At 44.8% G+C, this 14,727-nt stretch overlaps 1 protein-coding gene across 1 annotated transcript; it reads left to right on the top strand.

Moving 5' to 3' along the window:
• Positions 1-214: 214 nt before the first annotated feature.
• On the top strand, positions 215-14,184 carry ythdf2 (YTH N6-methyladenosine RNA binding protein F2). The gene is made up of 5 exons (XM_020932434.2): positions 215-643; positions 1,839-1,918; positions 5,195-6,871; positions 8,463-8,528; positions 12,529-14,184. Exons 1-5 carry the CDS (start codon positions 595-597, stop codon positions 12,550-12,552), a joined length of 1,896 nt encoding a protein of 631 aa, XP_020788093.1. The 5' UTR covers positions 215-594; the 3' UTR covers positions 12,553-14,184.
• The last annotated feature ends 543 nt before the right edge of the window (positions 14,185-14,727 follow it).

The raw sequence follows: 14,727 nt of genomic DNA, 5'->3' as shown, positions 1-14,727 counted from the left end.
ATTATTTTCCCTTTATATATTCATCTGCTGTTCTTGAACTGTGCGTTGCAACACTGGAATGTGTGTGACAAGTAAAGTTTCTCTCCTGAGTTTTATTTGATGTTATTGAGTGTCAGTGTGGTGAAGTGACTCGTTCCCGCGGTGTGCGTGTTCCTCCCGGGCGGCAGGGGGCGCACAGCCGCGCACATAAAGTCCTGCGGTGGGCCTCCTCCATGTTGATCGTGAGCGCAGCGCAGTGAGAGCGCACATCCCGTGGCACATCCATGAGCGCAGCCCGCCATTGTGTGATCGGCTCCGGACACAAACACTTCCCACAGTGACAGACGCTGCTCCCGCCGCCTCCAGCCAGGCCCAAACCCCGCACTCCGGCTCCGGGCGCACAGACATGTCAGCCAGCGGCCTCGAGGAGCAGCTCCAGCGCGGACATTTGTGATCGCACCGAGGCCACACCAGAGCAGCGCGCCGCGGCTAACCGGATAGCTTAGCTCCACAGCGGCTCTAGTGCAGTAGGCCTGACCACCTGCGAACGGACTGACTGCTCCAAACTATCTTCATCTTTTCTCCCCCTCCTCTCCTCTCATAAATCAAACCTTCATGAATCACCTGGACCCAATCCAGAGACCGAAAGGCCAAGCAAACAAAGGTAAGCGCGCCGGGGCCGAGCCGAGCCCGGGGCTTCCGTGTGGTGCGGTGTGGAAGTGCGTGCTCCTCTCGGGCCTCGCTCGAAACTTTCACTGACTCTCACGCCGAAGTGTGCACACGTTTAACGCGCACGGACACGGCGCTCCACAGTCTCCCGCCTCAAACACGGACCGGACCTGGACTCTGTGAGGCCGTGTGGCGCTTCTCCGAGCGCCGCAGAACGTGCCCGGGCTAAAGTTGGCCGCAGCGCGCCGCGCACTGGGCCAGTTTCCTGGTTGGAGATGCCAGGCTTCTCTGGAGCCAAGTGCGGAAGTTGGGCCTGTCTCCGCGCTCCCGTAGACCGTGCCCCTCCACACGGACCCGCGGGCCCGGAGGCCACATGTGCCCGCGCAGCACGCTCCTCCTCCGGCTGCAGCACCGGGCTTAGCCCCGTGTGTCCCGGGGAGGAGAGTGTTGGCGCACGGAGCTGACCCCAGACTCCGCCAGCCCGAGCAGCTCAGTGCAGCTCAGTTCTGCTCAGTGACAAGTCGAACCCCGCGGTCTGAGTCCAAACCCGGGAGATTTGGCGTAACACGTGCAGCTGTTGTGGCTCAATGTCCCGCGTGTTTAACTGAGCTCCTGAGGACAGAGGACACGACATGTCTCACCCTTTACCTCAGGAACCCGGTTTAGTGGAGATGAGCAACGTGTTAGTCACACTGACAAGACACAACTGCACATCCACCCAATAATGCAAAACTCATAAATAATTTGTTTAAAACGTGATTATTATCTCTAGTGTGTGACTAAAGCTTTACTGTAAAAATGTCTGCAGTTAAAATGGTCTCCTGTTCAGGTTTATATTTGTGAAATACAGATTGTCTGCAACTTTTCATGAACATTTAACTCAAATAATTAATAAACAAACTCACCTGCACATTAAATTCAGTTTATTCTGGTTGGAGCGCTTGTTTCTTGGACAGTAAATTATTCAAATATTTCAGTGATCTCCACACAGTAAAGATGCCAGTGTTAATTGTTAGTTCGTCAGTGCTGGTAATGATTACATAATTATTAATAACCTCGTGCGTGTTTTTATTAATGTTAAAGTCGGACTCTCCCATAATCCCGTGTGCTTTTTTACCTGGGAGTTGCTGAACCGTGTTTCGCGTTTGTTATTTAACAATGACAATAACCGTAATCTCTTGTGCTTTCAGTGCAAAACGGAGCTGTGACCCAAAAGGAGACCTTGAATGACGATGAGTTTGAGCCTTACCTGAACACTCAGGCCCGACAGGTGAGCTCCTGCCGGGACTTTCCACTGCAGCGGTGCGAGATCTGCTGAGATGTGACTCATGGTTAATTACCATTACGAACAATACACCAGGGCCTGGCCATTTTGCCTAAAAATATCGATTTGATTTTTATTTTTCCACCAAAGCTACAGAAAATTGTCCAAACAAAAACTATGTAGAGTTGTTTTAGTGCAGTAAATAGTGAGGTAATTTAGGATCAAAGTATTATTTTTGCTGGAAGAAGTCTAAAAGCAGCATAAAATGTATTTGTTTTATATTCAACCCATCATCATCACAACTCTAATCCAAGAACTTTAATTTCTTGAGTATTGAGCACAAATGAATATAAACCGCATCAGCTAAATTTTAAAAGAAAAAATAGAATCATACATATATAGGCTGCACCTGTCTAAGCCGCAGGTGTCCACGCTGTAACTTGACATTTACATAAAGATTTTTTTAGTCACAACATTTTTATTGAGGCAAAAACAGTTTACAACTCAAATTGTAGAGGATCAACAGCGCTCACTGCTTTTTGGTAGATAAAAGTTAAAAGAGAAGTAAATCTCACAAAACTGAGAAAAATTTAGAGAAGTTCCTCACATAGTAACAGATTGTAAAAGAGATTGCCACGCGTTCTTAAATGACATGAGTTTATCCTTTGACAAATATTGTACACATGCATCACGAAGTTTGGACTTCCGGTCATCGTGCAATTCATACTGGGAAGGATTTTTTGAAAAAGTGAGCATCAAACCTCCATGTTTGTTTCCCCAGTGGGATGTGTCTATTGTCAAAGTCGATCTTTTCAAGTCTTTTGAACCATATCACTTTTGTTTCTGGTTCTGATATTGTCATATTTTAGTTTTGGGATTCGGACATCGTAATTGTGTGGTTGTTGGATCCTAACAGCGGAAAACGGCTCGAGAAATGGGCTTCGGAAGTTTGCGAACTCCATAAAAACAAAAGTGAATCAGATGTGTGTGACTGCAAACCTCCGTTCAAACTGTTTCTCTTCCCAACGGAATTGAAAAATAGTGAAAGGTGAAGGCGATGGGCAGGATTGATCCACAGGAAGAACCAAAAAGGAAACAACTGTCTAAGAAATAATCCCGAGTTTGCAGCGAAGATTTTGTAAGTGTTCGTTTGGTTACGAATTTAAAAAGTCAACGCCAAAGTGAAAGTCTCCAACTGTTCGACAAGAAACACCTTCCACTGCAAAGAGACCAAGACGTGATGTTTCTGTAAAACCACAAGAACAAGAAAGTGCAGCTCAGTCTGTTTGTCTTCTACTCGTCTCACTTAACAAACGGGATTTGGCTTTGTTGTTGCTCCACATACAAACTCAGGATGATTTAGACAGACAAATGTTTCCTTTTTGGTTCTTCCTGTGGATCAATCCTGCCCATCGCCTTCACCTTTCACTATTTTTCAATTCCATTGGGAAGAGGAACAGTTTGAAGGTTGAGGTTTGAGTCACACACATCTGATTCACTTTGCATTTATGGAGTTCACAAACAAATTTCTCGAGCCAGTTTCCGCTGTTAGGATCCAGCATCCACACACTTACAATGTCCGAATCCCAAAACAAACTAACGACTTTTTCGGAGGATCCTTCCCGGCATGTATTGCGCGATGACCGGAAGTCCAAAATTCGTGATTCATCTATTCTCTCTAGATGTAAAATATTAACAAGGTCTCGTAGCCACAGTAGTTTTTTTTTTTTTGCATTAATAATAAAATAGGGAATGAACAGTTTTGGGCTGATGTCAGATTATTAAATCCTACTGATGCACCAAGGATAATTGACAACGGTTGCGGCAATAATGTGATTTTAACAACATGCAATTTTTTTTAAACTTTTATTTAAATACTGGTACATGCTTTTTTTGAAACGGCGTCTGTAACACGGCAGTAAAACGACCGGATTATCAGACTGCGTCGCTTTCTGCTCTTCTGAAAGAAAGAGCCTCTGTCCAGCTTCTAAAGTTTGAGACGTTTCTTCTCGTCATTTACGCACTCACATGATTTAACGGGTCATTGAGTCGTATCCCACTCACTAATGTTCATTTAGCGCCAGAACTTGTCACTTAATCGCTGTTTAAGTGCTGACTAAGGTTGGGGATCATTAAGAAGTTGCCGATTTGATACAGTGCACTTTTGTTTCAATACGATATATTTTAAATCGATTCGACACGGTTCGATAAAAAGTAAAGTCTAAATCAAGGCTGTGACACAAAAAGTCTTTCTTAAACCACTTCTTGTGCAAAGTTCGTATGAAACACAAACATTTTCATCATCAAAACGGTGAAAATGTCAAATGTGTCGCAAAAACGAGTTTCCTTCCTCTGAACAAACGACAAAACTGTAGCTGTAACAAAATAATTTAGCAATATATACCAAAAAGTACTCTTGGCGATTTATCGATACAGCAGCTCACGATATCAATACTAAATCATCACATTAAACGTTACGATATATTGATATTCCGATATTTTTGCACACTCCTACTTCTGACAAACACCGCGAGCTGACGTTGCATCTTCAAGTTTTACCTCTTTCCTTCGCTCGGGCTGCAAATCCTCTGTGTTGATGATAAATAATCCGTTCATATATTCGCCGCTTCGTTGTTTAAGCTGCAAGGTTCAAAGCGTGAGAAAAAATTAACGGCTTATAGTTCTGAAATTATGGTAGTCTTTTCTGGAAACACTTTTTGCTGTTGACAAGACTCGGCTACAGAAGCCCACAGGAACCTGGTTGGGGGGAAGTAGGAGGAATAAAACTGATTTTCTTCCAGATAAATCAATATGAATTTATTTTAATTGTCTATCTGTTTTGTTTTTTTTGTTCAGCCTTGCACTGGGGAGTCCCTTGTACGTTTAGGCTGCTTTGGTCTGTCCTCACTACAGATGTTTTTCTGTTCTAACCAAACAGGAATGAGTATTGGGAGCGAGGCTGTGCAGCTGCCTCAGTGGTCTTGGTGGTGTCTGCGTTTGTCTCCTAGAACAACCCTTATTTGTCCTACTTAGTTCATTCTATATTTCACTAGTGTTGAACATCTGCTCATGAGCGCTGGGCTGTTACTTTAACCAGGGCTCATCATCTTAGTAACGAGAACATTTATTTTTCCAGAGTCTGGGTTTGAAAATATTTTAATATTAGCTGGTTATTTTTATAAATGTTAGAACTGTTATGTGCCGTCATCTTATTTTTCTAGTTGGCATATCTCAAAATGTTCCTACTCTAGTTTGACTGACGTTTGTCCTTGTTTCCCGCAGAGCAATGCCTATACGGCCATGTCAGACTCGTACATGCCCAGCTACTACAGCCCCTCCATTGGATTCTCCTACTCCCTGAACGAGGCAGCATGGTCCACGGGCGGAGACCCTCCCATGCCTTACCTGGCCTCCTATGGACAGCTGAGCAACGGGGAGCCCCACTACCTCCCAGACGCCATGTTTGGTCAGCCGGGTCCTCTCGGGAGCAACCCTTTCCTGGGCCAGCACGGCTTCAACTTCTTCCCCAGCGGCATCGACTTCTCTGCGTGGGGCAGCAGCAGCTCTCAGGGACAGTCGGGCACGCCGCAGAGCTCCGGCTACAGCAGCAACTACGCCTACGCCCCCAGCTCCCTAGGAGGCGCTATGATCGACGGACAGTCCCCGTTTGCTCCGGCCAACGAGCCTCTGAACAAGGCGCCCGGAATGAACAGCCTGGACCAGAGCATGGCCGGACTGAAGATCGGCAGCACGGCTCCGGGGGGAAACGGGGACATTGCTCCTAAAGTGGTTGGCTCCGCTTTACCCGGTGGGGGCCCCTTGGGTCCTGTGTCCTCTGTGGGGCCCCCCAGCATGCCTCCCGTGTCTATAGCTCCTGCCAAGCCCGCCTCCTGGGCAGACATTGCCAGCAAACCAGCCAAGCCTCAGCCCAAGCTGAAAACCAAGGGCGGCATGGCCGGCGCCAACCTGCCTCCTCCGCCCATTAAACACAACATGGACATCGGCACGTGGGACAACAAAGGCAGCATGCCCAAGGCTGCCACGCCTCAGCAGGTGCCTCAAGCCCCCACCAACGGGCAGCCACCTAACCAGGCGTCCCCCCAGCCCGGCGCTACTGCTGCCGGGACTCCCCAGCTGCCCCTTAGCAACGGGCAGCTGGTGCCACCCGTGTCCCAGATGGGTCAGCTGCAGGCGGGTCAGCCTGCCATGGCTCCTCTGGCACAGCCTCTGTCCCAGGGTCCCCCTCCCCCCAGCCAACAACAGCCCTCTCAGCCCACCCGCTGGATCCCCCCTCGGAACCGCACCAACGGCTTCGGGGAGGCCGGCGGGAGCGGGTCGGGCCAGTCCCCCCCCTCCTCCGCCGGAGTGCCCGTGGTCCCAGGTGTCCCTTCTGAACCTCACCCCGTCTTAGAGAAGCTGCGAATGGTAAATAACTACAATCCCAAGGACTTTGACTGGAACCCCAAACAAGGACGCGTGTTCATCATCAAGAGCTACTCTGAGGACGACATCCACCGCTCCATCAAGTACAACATCTGGTGCAGCACGGAGCACGGCAACAAGCGCCTGGACGCGGCCTACCGCTCTCTGGGGGGCAAGGGCCCGCTCTATTTGCTCTTCAGCGTCAACGGCAGCGGGCACTTCTGTGGCGTGGCGGAGATGCGCTCTCCCGTGGACTACAACACGTCAGCGGGCGTGTGGGCGCAGGACAAGTGGAAGGGCCGCTTTGACGTGCGCTGGATCTTTGTAAAGGACGTTCCCAACAGTCAGCTGAGGCACATCCGGCTGGAGAACAATGAAAACAAGCCCGTCACCAACTCCAGGGACACACAGGAGGTGCCCCTGGACAAGGCCCGGCAGGTGCTCAAGATCATGGCAGCCTACAAGCACACCACCTCCATCTTTGACGACTTCTCCCACTACGAGAAACGCCAGGAGGAGGAGGAGTGTGTCAAAAAGGTAACCGAGGGATGGTTCATATCAGTGTAACTCAATCCTGACGTCTTTATTCTCCTGTAAACTGTCATGTTGGTTATTGGTGCTGCTCCAGTCTGACTGGACTCTCTCCCGTTTGTCCTGTGGTCACGCGTGTAGAGCGAGGCCAAAGTTTAAATCTTGTGTGATGATGATTCAGACGTATTAAACTTAAGCCTCAGACTGCCCTGTCATTTCATGTGGTTTCATTTTGGACAGTGTAAACCTGTTATAAAGCCAGACCTTGATTTGCATGAAATTCCATGCGAGGGTGTGTGCTCGGCCTCCATCTGATAGTTGTGCGGAACTGAAGTAAACATTTATCAAGTTAAAAACAGGAGCAGATAGCTGTATAATTGCTAAGCTGCACAATGAATCAATCAGATCACTTGTCGGCCATAACCCCCTCGGGCTTACAAGAACAAGAGTCCTCGGCGTAATGACTCCAAACCCCAGAGCCGGAGGAGTTCAGAGCGGAGACACTGAGCGGCAGCGGGGCACGAGGGTGACTGGTTTCGTTCACGTGTAAACAACTGTTTCTGATGAGGATTATCCCATGATTAAATGCTCCAAGTGTCTTTTTGAACTGTATAAACTCGAGAAACGTCACTGTCTTGTCTTGTTAGAGCGAGTCAGAGGTCCGAACTAGGGCCGGGTGTCATTAAGAAGCTGTCGACACGATACGAACCTCGATACGCAGGCCGCGATGCGATACGCTTGCGATACAGCGAGTTTTCCACTCGATAGGATCCGTTACAATATATTTCACGTTGATTCGATATGGTTCAGTGTTTAAAAAAAAAAAAAAAAAGGCTAACTCACGGCTGTTATACTAAAAGTTTACCAAGTTTGTGCGAAGTTTATTTGAAAAACACCAATTTTACTCATCAAAATTGTTAAAACGTCAACACTTCCGTAGCTCTTACACAAAATAATTGAGTAAAATATACCAAAAATGACTCTTGCCGATATATGGATACAGCGGTCCACGATATCGATACTGTATCATCACATTAAACGATACGATATATCGATATTTCAATATTTTTGCACGCCCCTCGTCTGAACATTTAAAGTAGTTAAGTGGACAAAACTCACACCGGGTAGATTCTATTTTGTTAATCTACTTCCTCCTCTGTATCTATATTATATTTTAAACATGAATTTGACAAAAGTGAATGTTTTTTATGATTTATTCCAAATAGATTCCTTAACCCGCGACTTTATCTTGGCGCAGGAGGATTAAGTTTGTAGTTACTGTCCAAAACTTGACCTTTTAATATTCCTAAACTGTGCATGTGCTGTTGAAATGAGAACACGATGGGGCTGTGGCTCGGTGGTTCAGTGATCAGAGCTCTCGTCCATCAGTGTGGAAGATTAACGACCTCATACGGGGCCCTGTTCTCGGGTAAGTCGCTTTTACCCTCGCCCGTGTAGGTGAGCGGAGGAGCGTTTTTAAGAAGTCCACAAACCGCGACGCTTTTCCGAGAGGCGCGTCGAGCTCGTAAACGCCGATCCGGACGCGCGCCGCGACTGTGAACTGTGTTGTGCTGAGTCTGTTCTCCGTGTGTGACAGGTGGAGGTCCAGGGCAGCGAGCCATATCCCAGCAACCCCAGCAGCCGGAGTCATTACAGGATCCAGGTAACGCACAGATTTAACCATTTTAACGGCGAGAAGCAGTGTCGGGAAGGTGACTTTTAAAATGTAATCCCCTACAGACTACAGATTACACACACCAAAATGTAGTTTGTAACGTAATCCATTAAATTACTTAAAGTGAGTAATGTAATCTGAATACTTTGGATTACTTGATTTGCTGTAGAGAAGCAAAGACGAGGAAATCTTCACATAAGTTTTGTCTGATAAAAGAAAATAAAAAATCCAGACTTTACTGAACCAAATTAAAAATATTATTGATAGAAAACGAAGAAACATGGTCCGCACAGCAGGATTTAGTCCTGTTAAATCCTGGTTTAGTCCTGGTTTTAGTCCTGGTTTAGTCCTAGTTTTAGTCCTGGTTTTAGTCCTGGTTTTAGACCTAGTTTTAGACCTGGTTGAGTCCTGTTAAGTCCTGGTTTTAGTCCTGGTTTTAGTCCTGGTTTTAGTCCTGGTTTTAGTCCTGGTTTTAGTCCTGGTTTTAGTCCTGGGTTTAGTCCTGGGTTTAGTCCTGGGTTTAGTCCTGGTTTTAGTCCTGGTTTAGTCCTGGTTTTAGTCCTGGTTTTAGTCCTGGTTTTAGTCCTGGTTTTAGTCCTGGTTTTAGTCCTGGTTTTAGACCTGGGTTTAGACCTGGGTTTAGACCTGGGTTTAGTCCTGGGTTTAGTCCTGATTTTAGTCCTGGTTTTAGTCCTGGTTTTAGACCTGGTTTTAGACCTGGTTTTAGTCCTGGTTTTAGTCCTGGGTTTAGTCCTGGTTTTAGACCTGGTTTTAGACCTGGTTTAAGACCTGGTTTTAGACCTGGTTTAGTCCTGTTAAATCCTGGTTTTAGACCTGGTTTTAGACCTGGTTTTAGTCCTGGTTTAGACCTGGTTTTAGTCCTGGTTTTAGGCCTATTTTCGTGTCTTGCTATGAGTGGAATTACCGAGGGGAAAAAAAGGTATATAGCCCCAAATGTGAAAATCCCGCCGTGTAATCCATTTATTTCAAAGTAACTGTAATCCAATTACCACTCACTGAAACAGTAACTGTAACTGAATACATTTACTCATAAATTGTACTCTGATTACATAACTCTGTACATGTAATCTGTTACTCCCGACACTGGCGAGAACACGGCGTCGTTTTCGTTGTGTCGGCGACGAGAGCGTCAGACTGAAGTGGCTCAACTCAAATAACTCCTCCCGCTTCCATATTTTCTCGTGATCAGAGTTAAACTGGAGTCGCCCTTATGTTTGTGCACTTTGAAAAGATAAAAAAAATAAACAGGTTTAGTCGGTTACTTACGCTTGTTGTAATCCGTTTAAACATCCCTTTCTTTGTCCGTGTTGACCATCGTTTGGCCCAGATACGCGAAGAACTGATACGGTTTGGCCTGTTCCAGTCTTCAAAGTGCACAGAAACATCATTCACTCGTTTTAGCTCGCACTTATTTCAACATCTCTAAACCACAGGGTCATTAAGCATTCAGACGTTCCTAGAAGTGTCTGCGTTTGTGACCTAGACTCACCGTTTACAGCCTACAGAGTCAAATGATCAATGCGTCAAAGTGTGAAGGCGATAACTCTTAAGCAGCCGATTTTGATGGGGGAAAAAAAAACAACTCTGTGCCGTAAGGATGTAACAAAAACTGAAATATGATGATATCGTATTGTCAGAGTTCTCACAATATATCGAATTACAAGTCTCTGCTTAAATTAAGAGTTAAGGTGCAGGAATAGATAAAAAAAGACAGAGGGAACTACATCGACCACGATCCTTTGCTCCATTTCAGTGCAGACGACAAGAAGAAATAACAGTTCTAACACTTTTAAGTCTTAGTTCTTTGGAGTAAGTCTTGTCGAGGCATTTTAAGAGGTAAAAAAGGTAGGATATGTCGCAGTAAATATCGTACCGTGAGATGTGTATTGTGAAAATATCGTACAGAGAGATTTGGATATTGTTACGTCCCTACTGCGCAGAGTTATTATTTAGTGCTGGGTTAGATTGGCGCACTATTCTCTTGACTTTTAGACTGTGCTGGTGGTTTTTAGTTTCTCAAATGTGTTCTTTTCTTAGATGGGGAACAAGAGCCACTTTTCTCTCTTGATAACTTCGTATTTTCCTGTGAAATATCCCAGTCCTGGTCAGTCTATATCAGGGGTGTCCACACTTTTTTCATCAAGAGCCACATATCTAAACACAGACGAAGCAGAGGCCGATCGAGGGCTGTAGACTGATGCTCAGTACAGTGAATAATTGAAATATGTGCATATTTAACACGTTAGAATGATCCATCAGTCTTTATTTATGCCAAGCTGCTTAAAACCAAACACTAAATATTAAATATGAGCTTTATCAAGGTAGATTTCAAAATGGTTGCAGTAAAAAGTAATTTTTTTATTTTTAAAAGGTGATTTGGGCCAGTGTACCTTGAAGCTTAAGGGTTAAGGAAGATTTGTCTGAGGGCCACATAGTTTGGACATGCCTGGTCTATAGGCGAGTTTCAGCTGACGTCATTGTTATTAAAAGCCCGCGTTGCTGCTGGGAAATATTTTGTTCGGAGGCAAGAAACACGGTAGCGTCAAACACAGTGCGTAACCTCGCGTATTTCTCCCCGATAATGGTAAATTCCTGCTGCATTATCGGATGCACAAATAGAAGCACGGAAGAAGGAAAATGTCTTTTTCTTATTCCGAGTGAAAAGAACCACTAACGGTGAATTAAACGACTTTCAAACATCCGCAGAGCAAACGTAGAAGATCCTAACAAACCTTGGACTCCAACAAGTTCAACAACACATCGAGACTCTTGGAGGTTTTCATCTTTTCTGCTGTGAATGGCCCAGGAGTTTCCACCAAGTCATTGTGGATGTCGCCCAAGTGAATATTTGTCCAGGTAGTTGGAGATTCAGACCAGAAATTTGGTTTGTTCCACCTTTTGTCGGGGTTGAAAAGGGTGATTTGTCGTCCGTCGATGCTTATGACCAATTTCTGGTCAAATGGTCTTGGGTCCTCTGTCGTTAGAGTGGATAAATAACCGGGATCAATACCCTTTACGTGCTTTCTCGCTCCGTCCGTCATGTTGAATTAGTGTTTCTTGCCGCCGACCAAAATAATTCCCATCATGCAACGCGCGCTTTTGTCAACAATGAAACTCGCCTATATCAAACCTGAGCATTGTGCAGCTCCCGAGCCACATACGACCCTTTTTAAGCCAACTTGGTATCACAAAATAAACACATTTTATAATTTTAACTCATGTCTGGACTAAAACTGCACTGCTTTTATTCGTTTAGTTAGTTCCTGTTTTTAAATGACTTTTTTTTTGTAAGGAAAAAAATCTGTCGTTCAGGTAGAATCCACAGCAAAGGAGAAAAATCAGTTTGTCGACTTCAGCTCAGGAATGAATGAATGTTTATTTGGACAGTAAAACATCGAACATAAATACATAGATGTAACACGTAAAGTAAATATTTCTTTTCTGTAACAATAAGCGAAAATAAATGTCGCACAGATTTTACTTGTGTCCGAAAAAGGAGTGGATGAGCTACGAAACATATTCGACCAAACAAACTATTCTCCATTCGACAAACTGATTTTTCTAATTTCCTTTTTTTTTTTTTTGGAAGGCAACCAAATTTTTTCAGTGCTGAGTCAGAACATAAACTCTCCCCAGTCTGAGCAGCTCGTCAAAACAATGAGATTTACTGCTTTTTATAAAGAAATACAATTAATATTCTGCAGAATTGAGTTAAGCATTTTGGCCTCTTCGATATTTTCTTTCAAATTTGGCCCCATGGAAAAAATAATTACCTACCCTGGTCTGTCTGTCTGCTTTTTTTACAACCTAAATCTGTATTTTAACAAAGAGCTGCCCCGCCTCTTTTAAAAACTATTGGCCCGTGGAAAGTCGTGACGTCGTCTGAGCCGCAGTTATTCCAGCGCCGCGGTGTCAGACTGGTTTTGTTTTTTTTCGTGTGACTGACGTGCTTCCCTTTTTGTTTCAGGAGCGCCAGGGACGGGTCAAGTAGGCGTTCTAAAGACTGCTACGGCCTAAAGCCCAACCACCTTTCTCTGCTGATCTCTAATTCTACTAGGGGTGATGAACTAACACGGACAACAAACTAAATGAAGACTTTCTTGATTTCTTTTGACTTTAAAGACTTACTTCGAACTTGTAGTAAAAAGAAAAAGGAAACAAATATTCATAGGACTACAACTTAATGCATAGCGCCCTTAGGTGAACTCTTTTTTTTTTTTTTTTTTTTTTTTGCCCCACCCCATTCCACTACATATGCTTTCTCCCTCATATGCTGCTTTCCTTTTTTTAAGAGGATCATTTTCTGTTTTTATGGTCCAAGAGCCAGTCTCTTAATTCTCTCCAACCACACAAATCCAACAGAAATGTTTCACGTTGGCTTCTAATGTTTTCCAAAGTGAAGAATGGGCGCTTTGTCTCTTTTTCTGAGTTCCCCTTTGACCCCCATGCCTCTGTGGAGAAGCCTGTGCGGACTGGACTGTACCGGTGGAGACTCCAGGGGGCGCTCCAGCTCTGCGTCGCTCGCCACCGTTTTCTGTTTTGAGAGGACTGCTCCTGCTCATCGGCCTCGTATTGTTTTTTTTTTTTTTTTGACTGGATGCAATAGGGAAGGTAGTGTCTGGGGGTTGTCGAAATGGGTTGAAATGTTTAAGTTGATCATTTTACTGTCTGGAAAAAAAAAACAAAAAAACATCAGACTTTATTTCTATGTCTCTCCCCCCCGGACGAACCCGACGCTACGGGCTGCTCTTTTGTTTCTCTTTTCCTGCGTTTTTCTAAAGACAGTGATCGGAGTGGCTTTGCCCCCACTCGTTTCATGAATCAGTTCAAAGGTAATAAATGTGATATATTGAGCAGAAGCGTGTGCATTCCCCTGGTTTGTAAAACATCGGACCCTTTCCTTTCTTGAGTTTCTGATCGAGCCCGAACCCGTCCACACACACAAACAAACACACACGCCTCGCTAACATGTGTGCACTCGGCAGAACCACCACGCGCGGTCACCCTCTCTCACACGCCATGTCTCTGTCCGTGAGTCCAAATGCAAGCTCCTCTTTCAGAACTACTGGCTTTGATTTGTGGCAGAATAAAGATGCTCCACAAAGATCACGTGTGGCCTGTTCCTCGCATCTCAGACGAACGGATTCAACGCACGCACCAGATTTTTCAATGCATGCTTTAGCTTTAATATACAATGTTAAATGTACCTACTTTTAAGCATGTTCCATCGCCAAAGACGAGCTTAAAGTTGTTTTTTTAGCTTCATTCTCACTGGTTTCAATGTGGACTTCGTTATAAGTAGAAATATTTCCATTTTAAGTCCATAAATTGACACTTTTTTGAGCTTTCTCAGGCATAACAATCTCACTTTTTGGAGAAATTTGCAGCAGTGTGACCCACATCAGTGATTCCCAAACTTTTTTTCTGGGAACTCATATTTTAAAAGTGACAAACCTTCGCCATCCAAGTCCATAGACATTATTCGTAAATCACAAAATAAAGGTGAATTATTGAACATTATTGAGGATATTTTATTGTTGACTGAGTGATCGTGTGTCTGAACAATTAGTTTTACTCCAGTTTTAAACTATGAAAAACAGGAATAAAAAGATCCATACGTTGACTATTTGGACTTTAAATGTCTTAACGTTTCTAGTGAGAAAGGTGGGCCTGTGTGTGTTTTGTAGCGTGTTCAGTCCGGGTGCAGGAGGAGAGTCGAGGCAGAACTGTATATCACAGACCAACATGCACATCGTGACAAGGAGATCCAAAAAAAATCTCTTGTGACCCACCTGTGGATCACAACCCAGTCTTTGGGAAATGATGACCTACAGGACGTGGATTTTATAGATTCGATGAGAAAAGTTTAGGTACGAACATTTCATTACAGACACTGCTCTTGGCAATAAACTTGTACCGGTGCTTCAGACGGTGAGTTTTGTGTAAAGTGCCAGTGGAAGTTCTATTAAAGGGTTCGCAAACTGGGTGAGGGTCCAAAAAAGGGCCACAGAGTGTTTAAAAACCCTCACGCTCTCCTCGGGGTCACATTTTTTTCCTTCCCGCTCTCTTGGTGCAGGTCAATCAGACTAAAAAATTTACTTTCAAATAAATTCTTGCCAGGCAAGAAAATACATTTTTGGGTCTGATTGACCCGCCCCAAGAGCAA

The sequence above is a fragment of the Boleophthalmus pectinirostris genome, unplaced genomic scaffold (assembly GCF_026225935.1).
Source record: "Boleophthalmus pectinirostris isolate CB_2022bp ecotype Guang Dong unplaced genomic scaffold, ASM2622593v1 HiC_scaffold_10, whole genome shotgun sequence".
Classification (NCBI taxonomy): Eukaryota; Metazoa; Chordata; class Actinopteri; order Gobiiformes; family Gobiidae; genus Boleophthalmus; species Boleophthalmus pectinirostris.
This window is presented reverse-complemented; position numbering and strand designations above follow the sequence as displayed.

What these genes read in the sequence shown, in the direction of transcription:
- ythdf2 (XM_020932434.2), top strand. Translation starts at nt 595, where the DNA reads ATGAATCACCTGGACCCAATCCAGAGACCGAAAGGCCAAGCAAACAAA. An exon ending in TGAACACTCAGGCCCGACAG is followed by an intron (nt 1,919 to 5,194) that starts GTGAGCTCCTGC and finishes TGTTTCCCGCAG; the next exon opens with AGCAATGCCTATACGGCCAT. An exon ending in AGGAGGAGTGTGTCAAAAAG is followed by an intron (nt 6,872 to 8,462) that starts GTAACCGAGGGA and finishes CGTGTGTGACAG; the next exon opens with GTGGAGGTCCAGGGCAGCGA.